General features: G+C 31.9%; 5 protein-coding genes across 5 annotated transcripts; 3 read left to right on the top strand and 2 right to left on the bottom strand.

Annotated features, from left to right (window-relative positions):
- The first annotated feature begins 9,944 nt into the window (after positions 1–9,944).
- RpS27 (ribosomal protein S27) lies at positions 9,945–11,070 on the top strand. Its single transcript, XM_040708302.2, has 3 exons — positions 9,945–10,086; positions 10,412–10,631; positions 10,697–11,070. Exons 1-3 carry the CDS (start codon positions 10,081–10,083, stop codon positions 10,723–10,725), a joined length of 255 nt encoding a protein of 84 aa, XP_040564236.1. The 5' UTR covers positions 9,945–10,080; the 3' UTR covers positions 10,726–11,070.
- A 72-nt stretch (positions 11,071–11,142) lies between these two features.
- LOC121114336 (uncharacterized) lies at positions 11,143–13,046 on the bottom strand. The gene is made up of 6 exons (XM_040708276.2): positions 12,568–13,046; positions 12,337–12,502; positions 12,158–12,287; positions 11,982–12,089; positions 11,678–11,913; positions 11,143–11,603 (listed from the first exon to the last, which is right to left on the bottom strand). Exons 1-6 carry the CDS (start codon positions 12,737–12,739, stop codon positions 11,156–11,158), a joined length of 1,260 nt encoding a protein of 419 aa, XP_040564210.1. The 5' UTR covers positions 12,740–13,046; the 3' UTR covers positions 11,143–11,155.
- A 533-nt stretch (positions 13,047–13,579) lies between these two features.
- BCAS2 (BCAS2 pre-mRNA processing factor) lies at positions 13,580–14,827 on the bottom strand. The gene is made up of 3 exons (XM_040708290.2): positions 14,591–14,827; positions 14,413–14,505; positions 13,580–14,331 (listed from the first exon to the last, which is right to left on the bottom strand). Exons 1-3 carry the CDS (start codon positions 14,681–14,683, stop codon positions 13,831–13,833), a joined length of 687 nt encoding a protein of 228 aa, XP_040564224.1. The 5' UTR covers positions 14,684–14,827; the 3' UTR covers positions 13,580–13,830.
- A 3,497-nt stretch (positions 14,828–18,324) lies between these two features.
- Positions 18,325–23,028, top strand: Rev1 (Rev1 DNA directed polymerase). The gene is made up of 4 exons (XM_040708314.2): positions 18,325–18,441; positions 19,976–20,337; positions 20,392–21,078; positions 21,140–23,028. The coding sequence occupies exons 2-4, from the start codon at positions 20,002–20,004 to the stop codon at positions 22,850–22,852; spliced, it is 2,736 nt and encodes a 911-aa protein (XP_040564248.1). The 5' UTR covers positions 18,325–18,441; positions 19,976–20,001; the 3' UTR covers positions 22,853–23,028.
- Positions 18,437–19,954, top strand: Snup (snurportin-1). The gene has a single exon (XM_040708325.2). It carries the CDS (start codon positions 18,557–18,559, stop codon positions 19,652–19,654), a length of 1,098 nt encoding a protein of 365 aa, XP_040564259.1. The 5' UTR covers positions 18,437–18,556; the 3' UTR covers positions 19,655–19,954.
- Positions 23,029–23,344: the final 316 nt, after the last annotated feature.

The following is a 23,344-nucleotide window of genomic DNA, read 5'->3' on the forward strand; positions in this document are numbered from 1 at the left end:
TTTGAAAAAGCCAGAGGCCATTGTACAAAGTGTTCAGTCATTTTGCTCTTTGGGTATGAATACTTATGAAACGCACAAAATGAAATTTTGTTAATTTATTTCAAAAAATGAAAAAAGTATTATGATTTTTTCTAGTTCAGAATAGTTTTTGATTGACTAGAGATATTTTTGAATGAGTTTGTAGATCCAACATGAACATCTAATTATGTTTTCTTGGAATTTTAGTGAGGGCACGAATAGTTTTGGGCTCAACTATATATACATTTTACTTCATATTTTATTTTTTCCAATACAAATATTTATGTATGCTACCAAAAAATATCTTTGTTCTCATATTGTTGAAAGGGGGATCCAAATAAAAGTTTTTCCCAACTTTTAATTTATAATTTCGGTATAAATTTTGTTTTCATTTTTTTTTTAACCACAGACATTTAAATATACATACTAAACCTACATAAATTATTGTCCCAAGTCTTAATAGGTTCTGTGACAGACAAAATTAAATGGGGAGTATTCATTCATAATAAATTCAGTCATACCTCATAATTACGACTTATAATCGTCTCGGAAAAAGTATCAGTATCTAAAACACTTTCAAAAGATTTTACGTATTGATAAACTAATTATAACCCATCATGTATATTTATAGTCGGAGCTACAATAAGGATAATGTTTCCATTTCAGGGGTTCCTACAAATTTGTTGACCACCACTGACAAAAGTACGTTATTAATAACTCTAGTTTTTAATTTCAGTCTTATTTAGCCATTATTACTCATAAACAAAATGTCTCACAATCTCAGTAATTCTTGGATATAGAAATATATCTCCTATTCATTCTTCTCCCTACTAATGCCCCTAAATTGGAAGGGATGAGGCTGTTTAAAAGTTTATTTAGGCACATGGAGCATTCAGAGTATATTGAATATAACTCAATGAAAGATTTTTATATATTACCTTTCAAATCCCTTCTACAAGTACTAGTCAGTTTGATGATCGAGGAAAGAAATTTTTGGTCCCTCTAATTTAATCGACACTCTTAAAGTTTATCTATATTACCTATGCATAGGGACGGCCCTACCTACAATGAGGTGTTCATTTTGGGAAGTGTATCTATATTCTGATTGATTTATTAATTATATTGGATTTCTAACCCTACATATTGCATCAATGTCGTGTTCAGCTCTTTAAACAAGGTTCTTAAAAGCATGCCGTGTACACTATACAGATTATATGGAATCAATTTATATATATTAATAAGTGAAATAACTCTCTTCGACGACTCTTGCCGCAATAAGGTCAGAGGTGTCCATTTGTAGAAAATAAGATTATTCATATTCAAAATATATTTTTAAATATGCTAAAAGTAGAGCATATTTAAGGTCATGAACGGTAATTTTGCAGCAAAAATTTTCCCCAACGGTAATATTTCCCTCAAGGGGATGTTGTATGTCAGGGGTGTCCATAGGGGGAGGAGGCTAGAGTGGCGGTCACCCAGCTCAAATTAAAGAATATTTTATTTATACTAGAAAATTTAATATTTGAAAGTTTTTTGAAAAAGTTTAATTTTTACGTTTGTTTTTGTTTTTCGACTTTTTTTTTTACAAAAAACTTGATTTATATGAATAGCTACGGATTTTTTTCAATTTTTTTTCTGCAAAAATTAATTTTTCAAATTTTTTTCCACAAAAATTAATTTTCTATCAATAGCTATGAATTAATTATATTTTTTTTTCAAAAAATTAATTTTCTGTAAATAACTATAGATTAAAAAAAAAAAAAATTAATCCTGCGGACGCCCTTGTATGTAAATCAGATTAATTATACAGCTACAAGAAGAAAAAAAAATATAGTGATGACCTAATTAATACAACAGTAAAATCTGAACTGATAATATATAAAAAATAAAAATTCAGCGAATATGTTACACGGTGAAATCTCCTCGAGGCAAAATTACCAGCAGTGGAAAATGTTCGCGGCAAAATTACCTAGAACCAATTGAGATCATTATTCTAGGGCAGTGTCATTTATTTATACGGAATCTAATGTATTCTCAATCATTCAATTTTAAAATTTATTTACCAATTTAATTTAATAATTTCAAGAAATTAACAAAAAAGCTCAATTTATAATTTTGATTATGCTTTTAGGTATTTTAGTACATCGCATTTTGTAAATTATGAGAAATAAATGTTGAACCTAATAAAAAAAAGGTAAAAAATTATCTAGAAAAATAAAATATGTCCCAATTTGGCATATTATACTTTACTAGTGAGTGTTAAAATACCAATATTTTCATGCCTGTTCTGGATCTAAAATTTGGTACTTTTCAATACTTTTTTGACTAAAAAATATCACAAAAATAGCATTAAGGACAATTGATTTGCAGTTACAAGGGTGTCCGTAGGATTTTAGTTTCTCAGGGGCGTCCCCCAAAATCAATGAATTTTTGGTATGTACCATAAAAAAAATTATTATGAAAAAAAAAAAAAAAATTACCGCCAAAATAGGAGTAAATTTTTTTTGAACGTTTTTTTTTTTTTAAATCTCCAATTATGTAGCAGATAATAATTTGAAATTTTGAAATTTTTCGAAAAAACAAACAAACATATATGTATAATCCTGCGAACGCCCCTGTTTGGATTGGGGCTATCCCAGAAATTTGATAAGGGAATACTAAGTCTTATTCGTGTTCCATTCAAGTAATTATTTTGATTTCTGGACAACTATTTAGGTTACAACATCAAAAAGTCTAGAACTTGTTTTAGCTCATATTTTTTACATCTGTATTCATTAATGCCATAATTGGAATCAATCTACATACATAAGTATATTATCTTCCTAATTTATAGCATTCGTTCATTATCGTTGACATTTTTGTCAGATTGGCTACGCCATCGTTCGGAATGGAATGTTGTGCATAAAAACGATATAAACACTTTTAAAAAACCAATTGATTCCTATTAAAGAGGTGCGCTTGGTTATAGATAAATATATATGTAATAATAAAATGAAAGACCCTTTTGTTTCACATTCATAAAAAGACTGAATACGTCTAGCATATGAAAGGAATAAATGGGGATGTAAAAATTATAATCTTTTAATGGTTTTATGTTATAAAAGAGAGATTCCTTCGTTTGTTCGTCTTCTTTTTTTCAAAAAGGGAGTTTATTCTACAACTTAATCTCATTTGGTTTTTGTTTTGTGGTTATTTGATAAGATGATGAGGCTATGATGTACTTTAATGGCTCAAGACAGTCCCTGTCAATTCCATGAGCATCCCAATCCTGACATTTTCTCTAGTGATTAAACATCGAGAGGAAACCATTTTTTTGGTATGGAATCATTCCTTGATGGTATAAAAAATGAGGAATTTTTGCCTCTTACTAGAAATTTATTGCCATTCGAGGAAATTGTTCAAACGAGCAACAAAATTTAATAGTGAAACTTTTTTGCAGAAAATTAAATTTTTTGTGAAGAGCTGTTGGTTTTCGAATTTTTTTTTTTTTTAAATTTAATATTTGGAATTTTATTTTTAAAATTTATTTCAAAAAATTTAATTTTTGGAAATATCTGTTGATTTTTGAAATTTTTTTCATAAAAATAATATTTTGTGAATAGCTATTGGTAGGAAATTTTTTCCAAAAAAAAAACTATATTTAAATTTTTTTTTAATTTTTTTTTCCTAATTACTGTAATATAATAATGTAATTATAATGTCGGATGCACACTAATTACTAGTGATGGATTGAAGAGGGATATAAATGATTTAAGGTGTTTATGCATTAGAAATGACGTTCAACGTAAATATTTAATAGTGTGTAGGAATGTTATCCGATCTGTGGATCTTGTGCACACCTTGTGAAGTAGAAGTAAATCCCGTCATTACTCTTCCCCTGCTATCGTCCATCCCTACTCCTTCTCAACAATTTCATCATTCCTTTTTCTCTTCTTTTCCTCTTCTCACAGTTCAGAATTCAGATCTAAGTAAATTATAAGCAATTTTGCTCGGGCCTCTCTCTCCCTTCTCCAGGATCACTTACTATCACCTGTTTTAAGTTCAACTCTGGATTGAAACCATAAGATGTCACTAAATATCCATATATTAAGTGGGAATGGAATGTCTGAGGATGAATTTGAGAGGGAATAAATTTATTCGGGATGAAACTCCTTACTTTAATGAGCTTATCCCAAATTTGGTTTATCATTTATATACACTTTTTAATAATCGAATCACATAACTTATCCCTCGTAATTATTTTTATATATCAATTATTGTGCAACCCTTTTTTCACTATGGTGCAAAAAACTGATTTTTCAGTTTTCCTACAAGGTTTAATGACGTTATTCGTTTACAAATCTGGCAATGCAAACAAAAATGGGGTCACTTTTTATGTATTTGATTATACTGAAAGTGTTTGTTTTTACTCTTTATACTCTCGTCAAATGATTTAATCGAGATGAAATATCCAATATTCAAAAAATATATATCTAAAAAAACTGTCCAAAAAGTTATAACAATGTGAAAAATGAAGGTTGACTGATGGCTTGCAACCATATTTATTTAATTAATTCCTTGATATCCCTAATAACATTGAAGAATTAAGCACTTTAATCCATTCAAAATAGATATTAGTAGTATGTATGTAGTGTATTAGTTAATTTGCACAATTTCAAGAAGATGAAGAATTTTACAACTAAAAAAAATATGATGAAGCATTCTTGAATAAGCACAATTGAAGAGTCTACAATGTTTGTGATGAGTATATTGAATTTCCATTAGAAAGTGTTTACAAGTTCAATTAAGTCCCGAGTCTTTTTACTCAAATACAAATGGAGGCGAGTCTAAAATTTCAGTTTAATGAGACTGAAATGTGACTTAAGTCCTAGTCGCGAGTGCAAGTCCACGACTTTGCTATTACCTGGTTGAAATGTTAATTGAGTAATTCCATACTTGTCTGGTGCAAATTATATTAATTAATAATAAGTATTTGATTATACTATATACTTTATAAAATAGATCCTTTTTATTCTATTCTACATTCTATAAATATTACTGATTCAAATATTGGATCACTCGTAAATAGATATTAATATTATAAATATGTAATATTAGGAGATTACAGGCTTGAGCATTGAGTGGAAAAACGTCCGTTCATTTTCGTACGAATGAACCACGAACGGATAACAATGAACGATGAATGGAAAAAAAATATGAACAGCGTTCATTTTGACAAAAATATGAAAGAACGGAGAACAAAAAGATTTTACAAAATGAACGAAGTAACGGAAAAAGGGTGAACGGGTACAAGCATGGGGATCAAATGAAATTTTAGCATCACTCTTAATGTAATCAAAATAACTTATTCTTATTTTTTTCAAGTTACAACTTACCACTACAATAATATTTAAATTAATTGGTTCTATTTTTAAAAAGTTTTGAAAGGTTGAGTGGTATTTATAACATAATTATTGCGTGATTTTGTAGATAAATTCTTTGAAATATCTATTCCTAATTAATTATTTATTCGTCCTTGATAATCATGGCGATAGAAGTGAAGGGTGGATGGGCATTTGCCGTTTTTTAAATAAAACAATGAATTTAGTTATGCCATTGATAACTTTTATATACAAAAAAAGTGTTAAGGTCAATCATTCAAAAGGATATATCAAATATCTGGAGAGACTACTGATGGTTTGGTTTTGTTCACTGATCACAAAAAAAATAATTTAGGGAATTGTTTGATCATACTTTCATTATTATTATTAATTAAATGATTTAAAATCAGTAATTATTAGGGGAGAGTGAGGATACTTGTTACGGAGGAGACATGTGATAGTACCAATAACATTAAAATGTAAAGTTATCTAACCACCCTGTTCTTATACAATTGAATGTATTCTTTTGTTTATTAAATCAACATAAAACATGGGTTTGGCAACCATTTATAGAGAATTCCGACATTGAAAAGTGTTTGTTGAGATATATTTCTATTATAAAACATGAGATTTTAATTTTACTTTATTAAATGTCATAGTTTAGCATTTTACCTTGCATAATTAACAGGCTTGAAATATATTATTAGTTTCAATATTCCGTTCACATCATTTATTCTGATTCCAACACTATGGAGGAGACTTGTTACACCCCATTTTTATTATATATATACTAGTATATATTATATTTAGTAATGATTTTTTTAAAGTAATGTTATGTTATAGTTTAATTATCAATCACTGTAAATAGTAGAAAATTATTATTTTTTTATTATTATTAACTATGCTCTATTTCTGTAAATGGTTTATTTGTTTATCTTATATATGTCATTATAAGTAGTTGTTTTATTCTGACAAACTGTAATCAAAGGTAAAATAAATGCTTGAATATAATAAATTACAGTTTTTACATATTCCCTCCTGTTGTAACATGTCTAATCTTACCCTGTTACATGTCTCCTCCTGTTGTATCAAGTATCCTACTTTTGGTTAGTTTCAAAAACACCAATAAGTGGCTATTAATTATGCCACTACATCAAAAGTACTTTGGAATTATTTATCTTGGGTAAATAACTATGTCATGTTGCCCGGGCGTTGAATTATCTTTTAAATTGTGAAACTTATGACAGTTTAAAAATATTTATGATGTTTTCTAACATGTATCCTCACTCTCCCTATGTAAGATAAAATACAATATTGATCAAGATATCTAAGTGTTTGAAACTGACATTTTTCACAGACAGTATGAGTTCCACACACCGTTTTGGAAAGTGGGGGAGGGATAACTGTAAGAAAAAAAAATTCAAAGGGGATGAGCTGAAGGGGATGTAGCCGCCCCCCAAAAAAAAAAGCAATTAAGGAATTTTTGCTTTTTACTATATAATTTGAAATTTAATTTTTCTAATTGTTTGTGAACACCTGTAAATTTTTGAAATGTTTTTTCAAAAAGTTTAATTTTTTTAGAATGGCTATGGATTTTTGAATTTTTTTTCCAAAAAAATTAACTTTTGTGAATAGCTGTGGATTTTTGAAATCTTTTCAGAAAAAAAATTATATTTCAAATTTAATTATGAAATTTTTGAAAATAACTGAGGACTTTTGTAATTTTTTCGAAAAAGTGTCATATTTAATATTTTTATTCAAAAAATTTAAGATTTTAAATTTTTTTTCAGAAAAATTTAATTTTTGCATTTTTTTCCTAAAAAATTCAAAAAAACAACCCCCCATTTATATCTTATATACTCGCAAACTATCCCTTTCATAAATTAAATAATATTAAAATCTACATATTATTTTATTCGATACTGTATTATGATATTGCTTAGTACTATTTTATTAAGAGAGTAGTTATGATAAGTTATTATATTATTTCTATAAAGAAATAGCCAACATTTCTTCATAGAAATAATAAACTGACCAATATATTTATTATATAAACGACGAGGGATCAACAAAAAAATGTATTCCTGTTCTTTTGGAAACGGAACATGAGTATAGAATTTACTAGTTATTAATTATTCTCATCGACCTATGTAATAAATTATTACATGACCTATGTAATGATAATAACTTATTAGTTTGTGTATGAAATATCCATGAGTATGACGTATCACGGGAGAAGAGAGAATCGACAGCTGACAACAAAATACATAGGGTATTTTTTGTGTTAGCGAGATTACGCCGTATGCGCAGTCCCTGCCTTAGATATAGCCTGGAATTGAAGAATCTAAAAGATTGGATAAATTTTATTCACTTGACTCTAATTCTCCTCGTGAAACTCTGATACACTTCAATGAAGTGACAAAACCTTGCAACGTCTAGCATAGAATACAAATATGAACATAATTCAAAAAGAAGTATAGTTAGATAAAGGAAAGAGTTAAAGTTTGTCAGTCTATTGTCTCTCCTCCAAAACATTTCTTTAATTTGTCAGGGCTACAATTTTAATTTTTGCTTGTTGTTTCATACCACAAATACTCACGATTTACAATTCTATATATATATAATTAAAGCAATGTGTGTCAGTCTTGTAGTGTATTTCAGGCATTTTCAACGCTTTAATCATAATTATCTTTTTTAAATACCCGACAGATATTGAGTTTTTTTTTTCAAGGCTAGATTTAATAAATCAATTATACTATAAAATCGAGTTCGACTGAGATATCTTGAATAAATGCTGTCTTAAAGAGTGCATGAATACTTGATATTGCTTATATAATTTATTATCTAATTTAATAACTTTATATAATTATGCAACTTATATTTATGATCTGCTAAGTCCTTGAATAATATTTTGAGAGGAGTACCTACAAGTTACATTTTGTGGTATTAAAGATTCAAAAGTGATGTTGTATGAATATGCAAGTGCCCTGTCCCTCAATTTAAAGGGGACCCTATCTGGGTCGTCCATATTTTTTTAGGGGAATTAAAAAAAATTGGAAAATTAAATTTTTTCAGAAATAGCATTTCAAACATTAAATAATTTGGAAAAAAAAACTTCAAAAATCCACAGTTATCGACAAAAATTAAATTTTTTTCAAAAAAAATTCCAAATTACACAGCTATTCACAAAAAATTTCAAATATTAAATTTTTTGATAAAATTTCAATTAAAACATTTTCGGAGAAAAATTTAAAAAATCTAAAGCTAGTCACAGAAAGTTAAATTTTTTGGAAAAAAATATAAAAATTAAATTTTTTGGAAAAAAAATATGAAAAATTAATATTTTGTAAAAAATTGAATAATAATATTTAATTTTTGAAAAGAAATGTCGAATATAGAATTTTTTAGTAAAAAGCAAAAATTACTTAATTTTTTTCCCCTCCAGCCCACTTCCTGTGCATGCCTATGCATATACCTCTGAGAAGAACTCTATGCTCTCTTCAGACTTCATTTTTCGAACAACTACAGAGTCTTAAACATTCGATTACTTCCATGAATTTGTTGGGTTAATAAAAAAACATGAAACTCGATTATAAGACAAAGGTCTACTCAATATTAAAGACCTATCATATTAATTTGTAATTAACAAAAATTTTAGAGACATGAAAAAAGAGATCTCTGATGTTTTTATACTAAAGCACAAATATCATATTGTATGTTACAAATAGCTATTCTTCTCTAGTAGCATTTTTTAAATGCTAACTCATTCAAGTCGATAGATTGTGTACACAATGACTTTATTTCTCTATAAATGCTTATCTTCGATGAGTATTTACCGTTATTTATGAGTGTTCTTATTAGAACTGATTCAACATACGTACATTGATTGAGTTTTACACGTTTGAAATTGAGAATATGTACATGAAATTATCATTTAAGCTCGATCACATAGCATTGTGAAATTTAAATCAATGTATGACTTTTTAAGCTTCAAGAAGAAAGGAATTGCCAGGAAGAATTTAACAAAACATTACGTTGTGTAGCAGCATTCCCATAATTTAAATATAAATAATTCAAAATGAACTAACTGCAGCTTCTTCTTCGACAAAATATTCCTTTTCTTTTTAGCTGCTATACCTTTAAAGAAACGGCCCCAAATAAAGAGAGGGAACAATTTGTACACGTTGTGAAATGGGATTCATTATGCAACAGCTGACTGATTCTGAATTTTGCATAGATACTTAATAATGCACACAGGCTCTTATTAATCACTCCCAATTCTTATAGAACAAAAAAGAGGGCTATTAATATGCAACCCTATCAATCTATTTAAATTTATTTAGTGTATTGAAATGAAAATCTTGTAGCATGAAAGGAAGGCAACGATTCAGGGTTGCCATATAAGAATTCGTTTTAGTTCCTTTTCTACATCCATATTCTATTGACTATTTTAGTATATTTTCATTTTTTTTCAAATCTTTTTTACTGATGTCTAGAAATGAGTTCATAAATGTATATTTGTAATTATATGTGGACTCTAAATATTATTTACTCAGTAATTGTGAACTGGACATGGCCGTAGAACTTGGGCTACAAAAGGTGTGATGTGTTGTAAGAAATAAAAGTTGTCCGATAGATGTCGTCTTCTTAACTTCACGCGTAAGACTCTTTCTTTTTCCGGTTGCCAAGGATTCAACCAACAATGCCTGTGAGTCTCTCTACTCCAATTTTCCATGTTTTCTATGTTCGTGCTCGTTCTCAAGGATCTGTGCCGTGCTCTTATCGTTCTGTGAAGTCCCTGGGCTGTCCGAGTCAGTGGGGTGGCTTCATTCCGTGACGGAATGGGTGTTAAAAGGAGTGGAATGGAATGTGTTCCACACGCCGAGTCTTTGGAATTGTGAGGCGAGATGGAAAGTGGATGTTATAAGAGTACCTAACAGATCCTTGAGGCGGACGGCGGCTATTTAGTTGTGTTTTTTGTCTTTAAGTCTTGAGTCGGCTCATGCTTGATTGATCTCACTCTTGTTTTGCAGCTCGCAAAAGATTTGTTACACCCCCGCCCTGAAGATGAGAAACGAAGACACAAATTGAAACGCTTAGTGCAACATCCCAACTCTTACTTTATGGATGTCAAATGCCCCGGATGCTATAAAATCAGCACGGTTTTTTCTCATGCTCAAACCGTCGTTATCTGCACCGGATGCACGCAGGTCCTCTGTCAACCCACCGGGGGACGCGCTCGGCTCACTGAAGGTAAAACCCTTCAATCCCAATTAACCCCCTCACTTATCCTCCTCTTTTACTTTCTCTACTTCCAGGGTGCTCATTTCGAAAGAAGCCTCATTAATAACATCATCCGGATATAATCCTATTTTATTCCTCAATTTTGTTCTTTCGTCTAAGTTTATTAATCGTGTAGAAGTGGAGGACTCGTGTCAAGTCATTTTTTATAACACTAGAAATGAGGAACTCAGTGTGTTTTCGTCGGTGGAGGTATTGTTAAAAAAATATGTTTCCAATTTTCTACCGCGAATAATCATCACCGTAAACCGGCGTTTACTCTACATCTCCTCTTTTTATCTCATCAAGAACAGCTTACATGAATTCTCTTTATCTATCGATTATATTGTAACATGTGAACACCCTTCCAGTGAGAGCATTGTCTCGAATAAATATTCAAGAATAAAAAGAATTGTGTTAATGATTTATGAGACTTTAAAAAAAAAAAAAAAACAACTACCAACTCACTACATAATTATATAAATCTGATTAACTATTTATTTCGGTACTGTTATGTTTTGTCGACATACAGGACACAGCCTGCTCGATTTCATACATTTCATGATGCAAAATGAATGGAATATATGTTTGCAGGGTAGTATACGGCCTGCCGTGCTCATAGTGTCCATACATATAGGACACTCTGTCCCATAAGATTCCAACTGCTCAAATGTTGGTACCGGAAAACCATGTCTTAAGGTCTCTAACTCCCTTTGTAGCGGAATTAATACCTTCCCCCGTACTTGTCGCAGAGGGTTGTAGATGCAGAAGAGGGAGGCGGGAAGGATTAGTATTATTTTTGTTTTGATGGAGTGCTGATAACCACTTGTGAGTCCGAAGATAATTCCTAAGAGGGACATAAAAATGGGTATCACTTTTATCACTGCGGGTACCCAAAGGGGCTCCAGTTCCTGAAGGAAGTTGAGCTTAAGGTTCCTTAGTTTCCTATAAATAAATAAGCATGATAATATATATTTCAAACTTGTGTGAATGGCATTAGATTCCTCCCAAGAGCTCACTTTATAAGTAGATGTTCCCCTGATGAAGTACTCTCAAAGTTGACTTCAGTAGTCAGGAAAAAGACTAGATTAACGAATGCAAAAGTAGAATCATTCGTAAAGATGGCGAAAATTCCTTCCACGCCATCAATAATTACTAAAGTAGCCAGGATCATCCAAAGTAGATGTTTCATTCCATTCCATGATAGGCTTACTTTTCTTAAATAACAACGAATCCTAGTATCAAGTTTATTCGTCTGCAAATAAAAATGTTAAGTAAAATAGGCTTCATTCCTGGCTGAGTTAATTTTTATTATTTAGGTACCCTAATTAGGAGCGAAATCCCTGATAATAAATACAACTTAAGCTGAAACATCAGTCGTGTGAAATCGAAGCGCCCATCTATACAACAATAGATATATGAGAAGAACTCCTAGAATCAATAATTAGACATATTTCGTTAATCTACAGGATTTAATTCAATTTTATGTATGTACTTACACAGGCAACCATGTTTCGGAAATGATTGGAAATAATATAATATGAAATGACTCTAAGAAGGAAAAGGCTTAATTGATCATAGGTATCACATAGGAAATTTGAAGCTCGATTAGAGAGAATGAAGGATGATCTATGTTTCAAAAGATTAGAACTTTCATAGAGGACTAGATGCCAATTACCTGAGAGCATAATTCTTCAAGTGCATAGAAAGAGACGCAGATGGAAATGCTCCAGTTGCAAAAGGTACAAATATAAAAGAATATATTAGGCCTAGAGTTATAAGAAGATAAGGACTTAAAATATGCTTCAAACAAGGTAATAAAAACAAAGCAGAAAGGAGGCACCCTAAAAAAGATATTAATTAATTTAGAATACGATTACATATTGCATATATGGTTTCATTTTGCAACCTCTCATCGTATGTGCCTGGCCCTCTTCAGTGGTAAAAATACGTCGACTCGTCAGAAAATGTGGTTGCTTGAATAATTTGTAAATCCCAACAAAGAGACAAAAAGCCAATGAACCACATAATGATAAGTACAGCAATCCTGAATTATGTTTCGAGATAACACCGAACATCATCCATAAAGAATAAGTCCATTTAATGAAGTTGATGCGCACTTAATGAGTAGCAAAACATACACATAGTATTTTGTCGAATTGGCAATATTCCAAATTACTTAGAAAGGGAGTCGAATCCTTTTAAATCTATGCTGATTTCCTTAATAATAATTATTATTAATATTATGTCAAATAATAATATTAAAGGAGTGAAATAAACTACAGCTGAAGGAAAAAACTTTATTTTCACTTAGTTATTGTATATATGTATTTAACATGACACATCTTATTTTATGTAATTTCCATACCTTGTTTTGTTATTATTATTAAGTTTGCTTCTTACGCACTTTCTTAAATGGAAAGTAAACGTTATGTTAGATAGATGTATACATATATATTATATGGTAAGTAAATAGACATATCTTACTCCTTAAGCATTGTATTACAACCTGTTCCTAAGGTATTGTAAATTCATTGATATGTAATATATTGGAACTTTCATTTTCATAATGAAATAAATTCCAATGTGACTGTTGACTTCTTCGTCCTGGGCGAATTGAAATGCACTTAGGTAGGACCAATGAGCTTTAAATACTATCATGAAGTATGGATATATATTTGAATAAAATCGAAATATTCAGCTAAATGATGCACATGCAATTAATATAAAGTTTCATATTTAAGCAAGAGCTTCTCTGAAATTTTAAAGTTATAAATAATACTTGTACGTCTCTTATAATGAATATTATGCCAGCCATATTAATTTCGAACTATAAATTGATGACATCATTCATTAATATTACATATGATGGAATAATATATGATTGACGATCTCTTGGTTTAAATAAAAATACCATAGAATACTTATAAATTAATTTTCTTTACTGATGTAAAAAATTACATTTATAATATATGAAACATCTAATTATAATCCAATCGTTGCATTATCATCATAACAATTATACAATAAACTCTTCCTTTAAAATGGTTTATCTCTTATTTGGTTGCAATTTGTATAATCTGCCGGTAGGTTAGAAGTTACACTTAATAAAATGTATCAACATGTATCCAAAGTATATGGGAATAGAAAAAAAAGAGAGTATATATGTGTTTTATGAGTCAACCGACTCCTCTGAAACTTTTGTTGGCATCTTTTTCGTCTTCTCCACTTGGAGTTTGTGAATCTTAGTTTTTAGCTCTACAATGGCCGTTTCAATTTCATAGTTTTTAGAGACAAGACCGACCCATTGTGTCTCCAAGTTTTTGAGCTTATCTCCAACACGGGTCTGTTGATTCTTTCTCGCCCAGTTGATTTCTTGAATTTCCTTTTTGATTTTCGCAAGACGGATGCCTGCATCATTTACCATTTTTTGAAGAGCCGCATTATAGACCTTCCATGACTCACAACCAAAGTCTAACATGAGTTCTAGATTACATATACGTGTTCTTTGATGCTCAAGCTGAGCCATGGAGTTATCCACACACTCTGTCCATGCAGATACGTCCGTCATTTTGCCTGGTGGTGGTGTAGGGAGTTCGTAGCGTTTCATGGAGAGTATGTCCATAGGCTGACGAGAGGAAACACGATCGAATTCTGCTTTGAGGAACTCCGTCTGTAAAGACCAGGGAAATAAATGAGTCAAAGCACAATAATGATTGATTTCGAATAGGAATAATTATTAAGAATAACTTACTTCAAAAGCCGTGAGATTCAGTGGAGGCAAATGCTCCAAGTAATTCTTGGTGGGCCTGTAGCGCCGCGTCTCTTCTTCCACCAAAGCAAGGGCCTAGATGATCACATGTGCAATGAAATAAATCAGGAGTGAGAGATAGAATGGAAATCAGGAAAACTCCAATCCCGAAGGAACTTACCGCTTCTCGAACACCGGGTTCATCATATCCTAGGTCAATGTAGGGCAAGGCATCCACGATAACCTGTTCCGTAGAACTTACTTCTTCCGACATTTTAATATAATGTACTAAAATAATTATTACTTATTAAATTATATTATTTTTATATATTTGAAACGCCGAATCCAGAAAAATGACAATGTTGTTGTCTGTTGACGTTATTTTGTCAGAACCCCGGCTATAACTACACTTATAGTTAGATCTCTGACAATGAGTTCTAACACTATCTGGAGGAGCACAAGCTCCAATCACGCAACCTATTGTTGCAACATCACTTGGTATTTTAAGAAACTCTTTCATTTTGGAGTAATATTTGAAATCCTAAAAAATTGTGTTTGAGTAAAAAATGATAGATTAAGGTATACAACTCAAAATCAAAGTAGATTTATGTTATAGGATTTTCTAACGTGAATTTTCAAATAAATATTAAATAAATTATGTGAACTGATGAATTTGTGCCTCTTTAGTTCGTGTTTGTACAAGATCATTATGTAGTAGGTTTCATTCAAAAAATTAATTAATATGAAATATTATTCTTCTATTGATCTTTAAATACTAATGGATTAATTCATAAGGTCGGTATAGCCGAGTGTATTTGCATAATTAGTCAAATGGATTTGGAGTTGCATAATTCTTAATGTTTGGATTCAGAACCAAGATCACAAAATATTATTCCAAACTATTAAATAAGAACCATTAAGAATAATTGATTATTAGCTGTAGGTAGTTTTAATCAAAAAATATGTTGATTTATTATTTTAGGGATTGAGATTTTAAATTTAATTTCTAGAGTATGATTCGAATAGATTCTTGAGGTTGGATTTAGGATATTTAGATATTCCGGATCCGAATCTGTAGCTATTTTAAAATCTGCGACTCCAAATTCTAGATAAATATACATATTTTATTTGTTACAAACCCACTTTGTTAGTAAATACAGCTCACTTATCCGTCATAATTATTACTTCATTTCTATTAACCTTGGATGTACCTACCTAGTTACATTATTTTTATCCTTATAAGCACAGGAATGGGGATACTGGAAATCGACACAGTCGGTCTGATATTTCCAGTTGGTTCTATTTCGGCACCAAATATAAGTTTGAGTCTTATTTATCTCGATAAATTAATTACATTTATTTATGCAACAATAATGGGGGATTTTTTCACATTATTTGAATAAAACATATTCTAATTTGAAATCCCTTCAACTCCGTGCGTAAACAACACATGAGAACTTACAAGCTCCTGTCTCAATTAAATGTAATTAATTAAAGTAACATTATTTTTATCCTTCTAAACTCATGAATTGAGGATATGAATAAGTAATACAGTCTGTATGAGTTTTCTATCTTGTCACTCATCGATATTTGCTTAATCAAAGAAGAAAATTAATATGGTATTAAGTTTATGATTATTGAGCATTCAGATTTTTTTATGTATATAAAGTGTTCAAAGTAATTCAATAAACCTGTGCAATAGGATAAATTGTTCGGAGATTTCGGTTTTGTGTCCATAACTTTCATTTCAATGTGTGATACAAACGTTTTAATTTTTGAACATAGAAATATTTTTTTTTGGAAAAAAACAACTATTTATTAATGTTTTTACATATGAATTTTTTTACACAACTGTTTTAAATGTTTGTTTTTGCAAAATTTACACCATCTACATTTTCGCTCTTTTTTATTTAAATATAGTTGATATAAGGAACACCCATTACAATTGAAGCACCTTCCTTTAACTCTTGACGATGACGAGGAAGGAAGCTGGTTTAAAATAGGAGGGCTTGAGGTAGGAGATGAGCTTAGAGTAGGAAGAGGACTTGAGGTAAGAGGATAGTAAGACATATTAAAGGTGGGAGAAGAGCTTGGAGTAGAAAGAGGGCTCGAAGTAGAAGACAGATTTAAGGTAGGAGAGTTTGAGGTGGGCAATTGAATTAAGGTAGGATTAATGCTCGAGTTAGTCAACGGATTCAAGGTTGAAGGAGAGTCTGGGGTAGATAACTGATTTAAGGTAGACGAGATTGATATTAGAGGGCTTGAAGAGTGATCCATTTTCCCCTTAAGAACGTCCCTCCGCTTTCCCAAAATTCTTAATTGTGGACACGCGGTCTTCCAATGCTTTATAAATGTATTTTTACTACAATATCTTTGATAACCAGAATCCTGGCATGATTGAGCATATTTCTGGTATATGATATATTTACTCCAATGACTTGGAAAACGAACAGCCTTGAAGTCCGAATGAGAAGTTAAGCTTCCCCGAATGGAAACGCCATGCTCCTTCATGAGGTTTTCAAGAAATATCTTGATACATTCCCATCGCTCATGAATAGATCTATTGTAAGGGTTGCTTGATAGATTACCAATAGATTTATGTATCCTCAAAGTAAGACCCTTTTCCAGATAATGAGTACGTAAACGTCCAAGGGTACTTTTCCAAATTTTCATCAAAAAAAGAAAAAGTGATTTGGCACACATGCTTCCCTTTAATATAAAGCTTACTCTTCTCGTCTTTTTCATTCATTGAAGAAAAATGTCCAAGAATATACATTTCGAGATAACCTTTGGAAATTGTTGCCATTTCGAAGGACTGATCCCTACGAAATGTAACTTCTTGTGGAGAAAACCAATTAGAGCATGGAGCTCTCTTTTCACAGGATTCTTGAGGCCCTAATTTACAATTGCATCCCATTTTGCAAAACATACGAACCATCTCCTGCTCTTCCTCGTCCACATAACGAAGTTTCAAGTCAGGATGGAAAGGTCGAATATCGACATTGGATGTGGAAGAAATATTTTCGGACATAATTTAAATTATCATTATCATTAAGTGTACGAAACTGAATAATTGAGTTTAATCGTATTGTGGTTAGGTAATCTGTTATCCCATAGAGAGGTTTCGGGGTATTGTGGTTTGTTAGATATTTATATAAGAAGGAAAAGAGCGCCAATTTGCAGTTATTGACCATTGTTAATATACTAATTAACTCTACTGCATAAATTATGGAGAGAAAAAAACTGCCCATGATGTTGACGTGAATCTGTTATAGAAATGAGAATTTTCTATATTTTATGAAATTATGAAGAGTTAATATAAAAAAGTAGTTGACATTTTTAAATTCAGGAATACTTGATTTACTTCGTGAAACTCATAAAAACTTTGATATCTATATATTATAGGTCTATTAACATTGAGATCTCTTAAATTTCTTCACTTTAAGTTGCTAATATGATATGATACACAATGAGGAATCACAAACTAGTTTTGCCGTAGAATTAGACTACTATTAAATTGATAATTGATATTATTACGTATATTTGTGATATTAACAATTAAGTTAAAGAAGTATGGGTAAAATAAATTAAACACTCCTGAAAAATAGATTAATTAGTACAAAAAAATATTAATTAGAAATTTTAAAAGAAGTTATACACAGAAAATCAAACAAATTATATAATGATGACAAATGATACCACATAGAAGTTATTAATATTAATTAAGAGTTATTATCATACAAAGTTCATATGAGTTTTACCAACATGAATTTATCATCAAAAATGCTGTTTTTCCTCACAACAGGTTGCGTGATTGCTTGATTGCTCCTCCAGATTGTATTTGGTCTTATTGACACAGCTCACAGCAAGGTGACTACTAAATAAATAATATCACCCAAGATCCTTAATTAGAGACACAAATAATATCAGTTGATATCACCAAGGTGAGTATATACTCACCATGAATATATCTCTATGTTTGACTTTGTAGTATACCATATAAAAAGGAAGAAAGTCGTTTCAACTGGAATGGTAATGGACAATTGTTTCGAGTGTGAATTGATGAGTACTTTTTAGGTGGCCTAAGGAATGTTGATTTGGTGATTTGTAATTGGTTCCGCCGAGGGCTACTGATTCTAGCGCAAAGATGTCTGTTGATGAATTAAGCGCTGTCTTGGAGGACTCTGTCCTGGATTTATCATGGAGCACGGATCCCGAGAAGAAGGAGCATCCCCGGTTCAGCAAAAGCTATAAAAACGCGGGACGGAAGGCTGAAGAGCAGAAGAAGCGAAGAGAGGCTCATCTCCAGAAGCAAAAGGATGCCAGACATGACTTTCAAGCTCTGGCGCGATCTCTTCTGGATCTGAATGAGGAGGAGAGTGAGATGATGGACGAGAAAGCTCCGAATCCATTCCGTAGTCCACGAAAGAGGATCTACAAGGACCAGTTGATGCTCTCGGAGTGGTTTGTGGATATCCCTATGGACTTTAGCGAGAAATGGCTCGCCGTGCCCTGTCCAGTGGGAAAAAGGAATCTCGTGGTGGCGGGAAGAGGGAAAACGCAGTTCTATAGCCGGAAAGGATCCTATCTTGGCTCCTTTCCCTCCTATCTTCCTCAAGGGAAGCGAATGGCTACGAAATGCAAGCCCAATCTCACGCTCTTGGACTGTGTCTACCACGAGGCCTCCAAAGTCTTTTATGTCCTTGACATCATCATCTGGGATGGAATGCCATTTGATGAATGTGATACTGCCTTTAGGTCCTTTTGGATCAAAACTAAAATGGAGGAAGTCAAAGCTGACACCAAGTCCAAATACAATCCCTGTCCCTTCATTCCTCTCCCCTATTTCCATTCTGGACAACTACAAACCCTCTTCAATAAGCCAGTCTCAACACATTTCCGTCGAGATAATGTAGATCTGGATGGGATACTCTTCTATCATTCAGACGCATTTTACCTTCCTGGTCCGACGCCGCTTGTCGGTTGGCTTAAAGGCTATATGGTTTCCGAGCTTATTTCAGATCTTCTTGTTCATCCGGATTATGTTGAGAACAGACCCATTGGATACTCCTCTATGATGGCCTATATTGATGAATATAATTCTGCAGATAAGGAAAAAAAGAAAATATTTACTTTCCAAAAGAAATTGCCCCCTCAGCCCGAACTCACGGAAAAAGATGAAAAATTCCGCTGCTTTTTTGCTCAAAAAGAAGTGATGACAATGGAAAAGGCCATGGAGTTCTGAACACTTGGTTAAAAGGAAGAATTAACTAACATTATCGTCCATCTCGTCGAAACTATTTTTGGTTGTTCTTTTTAATCGTGTGTATGATTTGATTCCCTCCCACGACTGTTTCTCATGCAAGTTTGGGTACAAAGATATTATGTTTGATTTAGTTATGGAATATTTTTCAATATTTATAGATTTGCCTTCATATTATAGTTCATAATATATATAATTTAAATTAACTACTCCTAAAAGAGCTATTGTTGTTACTACTATTAAGATAATATAACTTCTAATTGAATACCAAAAACATGAAAAGTGTATTATTCTTTATTTTAGTATGTTAAATTATATTTGTGAATAAAATGGGAAGCCGAACCACAAGGAAGAAAAAAGAATCCAGCAAAAGGCGATGGGGTGAAGGAAATGGATTTGAAGGCGCCGGGGGATATATGAACGCTAAAAAGAATAAACTTCTTCAACAATTCCATGATGATAAAGAGATAAATGAATCAGACTCGAAGAGCTCCATTTTCAAAGGAGTTTCTATTTTTGTAAATGGATATACGGATCCACCAAGTGATGAGTTGAGAAGGATTATGATGGAACACGGTGGATCATTTCATCACTACTTAATTCCAAGAAAAACTACTCATATCATAGCTACAAATCTCCCCGAGACTAAAATCAAAAATCTCAAGGTAAAAATAGTATACAAAATCTTATCCTTGTTTGAAAATTAGTTGATGTTTTAGGGTGACGAAGTTATAGTTAATCCTAGTTGGATCACTGACTCCGTAAAAACGGGATCTTTATTGGATTATAAACCATATCTACTCTATACGAATTCAAACAAAAATCAACCTCAAATTAAATTTGATAAGATTTCTAGAGTTACAAAGGATGCTAATGATGAAAATTTCATCGGGGAATTTTACGGCAATTCCCGCTTACACCATATATCATCCATGGCCTGTAATTTTAAAACGTTGGTTAGTGAAATGAGAGATGCAAAGTTGGACGATTTATACCCTGCAAGAGAAAAATTAAAGTCCTTAAAACACAGAAGTAGTACTGAGCCGGTGATTATGCATATTGATATGGATTGTTTCTTTGTATCTGTGGGACTACTTTGTAATCCTGTGCTCAAGGGGGAGCCTGTTGGTGTAACTCATTCCAAGAATGGGGAAGGACCCTCCTCATCCACAACAGTCAATAATTCCATGAGTGAAATAGCGAGTTGTTCATATGAGGCTCGAGCAGCAGGTGTTAAAAATGGAATGTTTGTTGGAGATGCCATGAAGCTCTGTCCTAATATAAAGTTCATTCCGTATGACTTTGATGCATATGTTAAGGTTGCAACAAAACTTTATGAAATCGTTGCCAATTATACATTGAATATCCAGGCCGTAAGCTGTGATGAAATGTTAGTCGACCTCAAGGTTAGTACTCTTTATATGTAGAGATTTGTTTTTGCATATTTTGAATCTAATAATAAATTAGGACATCCAAGCTGATTCAATAGAATTCGCTGAGGTTCTTAGGAAAGAAGTATTTGAATTCACGGGCTGTCATGCCTCAGTTGGAATTGGAGGAAATATTTTACTTGCTAAATTAGCTACAAGGAATGCAAAACCGAATGGTGTGTTCAGAATCTCTTCGGATGAAAGAGAAATTGCCGAATTTATGAAGTCTGTATCTTTGTCTGATCTTTCTGGAGTTGGTAGAAAAATGGTTTTTCGACTAAAAGAAAATTTCAATGTTTCACTTTGTGGAGAAGTTCGCGCCAAACTAACACTTCAGGATCTCCAGAAAGAATTTGGAACCAAGACCGGTAAAAATATATATAACGGTGTTCGTGGCGTCACTGATGTGACAATCAGCTATGGCCATGAAAGGAAATCTGTATCAGCCGAAGTCAACTATGGAATTCGATTTCAAGAAGAAGCTGAGGCCTATGACTTTTTGGAGAGACTCAGCAAGGAAGTATCTATTCGTTGTCGGAACCTTAACATCCTTGGAGGTAGAAGTATTACACTGAAATTAATGATAAGGGCAGATGGAGCTTCTAAAGAAACTTCTAAGTACATGGGGCATGGCATATGTGACAATAAGTCAAGAACTTCGACGCTCTCAATGGCAACAAGAGAGAAAAGTGTCATTCTCAGAGAAGTCAAGTGCTTGCTCAAAAAGATGGATGTAGTTGTATCTGATATTCGGGGTGTTGGTATACAGATTGGGAAATTAGATAAGAAGAACAGTGATTCTTTGGCTGGTTCAACCTCTGTTTTAATGTCTTTTATTAATAAAGTGAATCCTTTAGATACATCGTCATCATCTAAAGAACTATCAATCAATCAACAATCTCCTTCGAAAAATTGTAATCCTTCATATCCAAACTCTAAAGAACTATCTAATGATCTGTCCCTATCGATGTCGCAGATTGATCAAAATGTATTTAAGTCTCTACCTGAAGACATCAAAATGGAGATAGAGTTACAAATGAAAATTAAAAAAAGTAATAAGTGTAACAATAAAGAACTCCCAAAGTCCAGGATCACCAAAATGAATGACACTTCACGTCTATCTTATTCCCAACTAGATCAAGATGTGTTGGCACAGTTACCCCAGGAATTACTTGAAGAAGTTAAAAATACATATGGATCGGGACCATCTACACGTAATTCATCTAAGACTGCTGATAATGCCTTCAAGGTTTTAATGAGCCCTTCTAAATCCAAATCTCCTTTAAAAAAGAAAAGTCCTGTCAAGCGTCGTGGACGAAAGCCCACTGTTGTCAGTCCAAAAAAACAACTCTTAGAAGAAAAGTTTTCCGTTGATTTAATGAAAAAAGAGGATTCATGTAATGTTGAAGTAGTTCGGCAAAATGGAAGGCTGGAATTTTCATCTCCTCCTCCACCATCAGATGCCGATCTAAATGGTGTAAGAGATCTTGAAGGAATTAGAGAACTAATCTTTGAGTGGATTCGTTCCAGTGATTCCCCTACGCAAGATGACATCGAAACCGTTTCTTCCTTCTTTTTCATCAAGTTATCCGAATCTGAATATGATTTTGTTCGATCGTTACTTCTACAACTACGACGTCTCACGTCCATAAAAGACGAGGATTCACCTTGGAGATCATTCTATCTTAATTTATATGAAAAAGTACAAAGTATTATGATAAACAAAGAGGGACTTAAACTCTATGTATGATTATAATTACCTTGAATTAAGTAATTGTCACCTTGAGTTTTATTGAAAAAAATATTTTGACACTCTTATGTAAATAGGGATTATATTGTGTTTTTATGTTGATTTGATTAAATGACAACGCCCCGTATTTTTAATCATTAATTATATTAAATATAAATATTTACGATTGAAAATAAGATTTATTTCCAACTCTTAACATAAATTAGTGAAACAAAATCAATCCTTGATATATCTAATTATTATTATTTATTTATTTTTTTTGGGGGGGCATTAAAATATACTTTGCTTTTAAATATTATAGATATTTTGTTATATATATATTTTAAAAATGGAAAGGGATTAAAATCATTTAACAACTTCTCATTAATTATGTCTACTCATTAAGGGGATGGAACTTGGAGAAGTAAAAATAGGAATAATTGCTCTATTGTTGTTTTTACCCATGTCTTCATAGAAATTCATTCTAAGCGCACAACCATTTAATTGACGTTG

The sequence above is a fragment of the Lepeophtheirus salmonis genome, chromosome 1, assembly GCF_016086655.4.
Source record: "Lepeophtheirus salmonis chromosome 1, UVic_Lsal_1.4, whole genome shotgun sequence".
Lineage (NCBI taxonomy): Eukaryota > Metazoa > Arthropoda > Copepoda > Siphonostomatoida > Caligidae > Lepeophtheirus > Lepeophtheirus salmonis.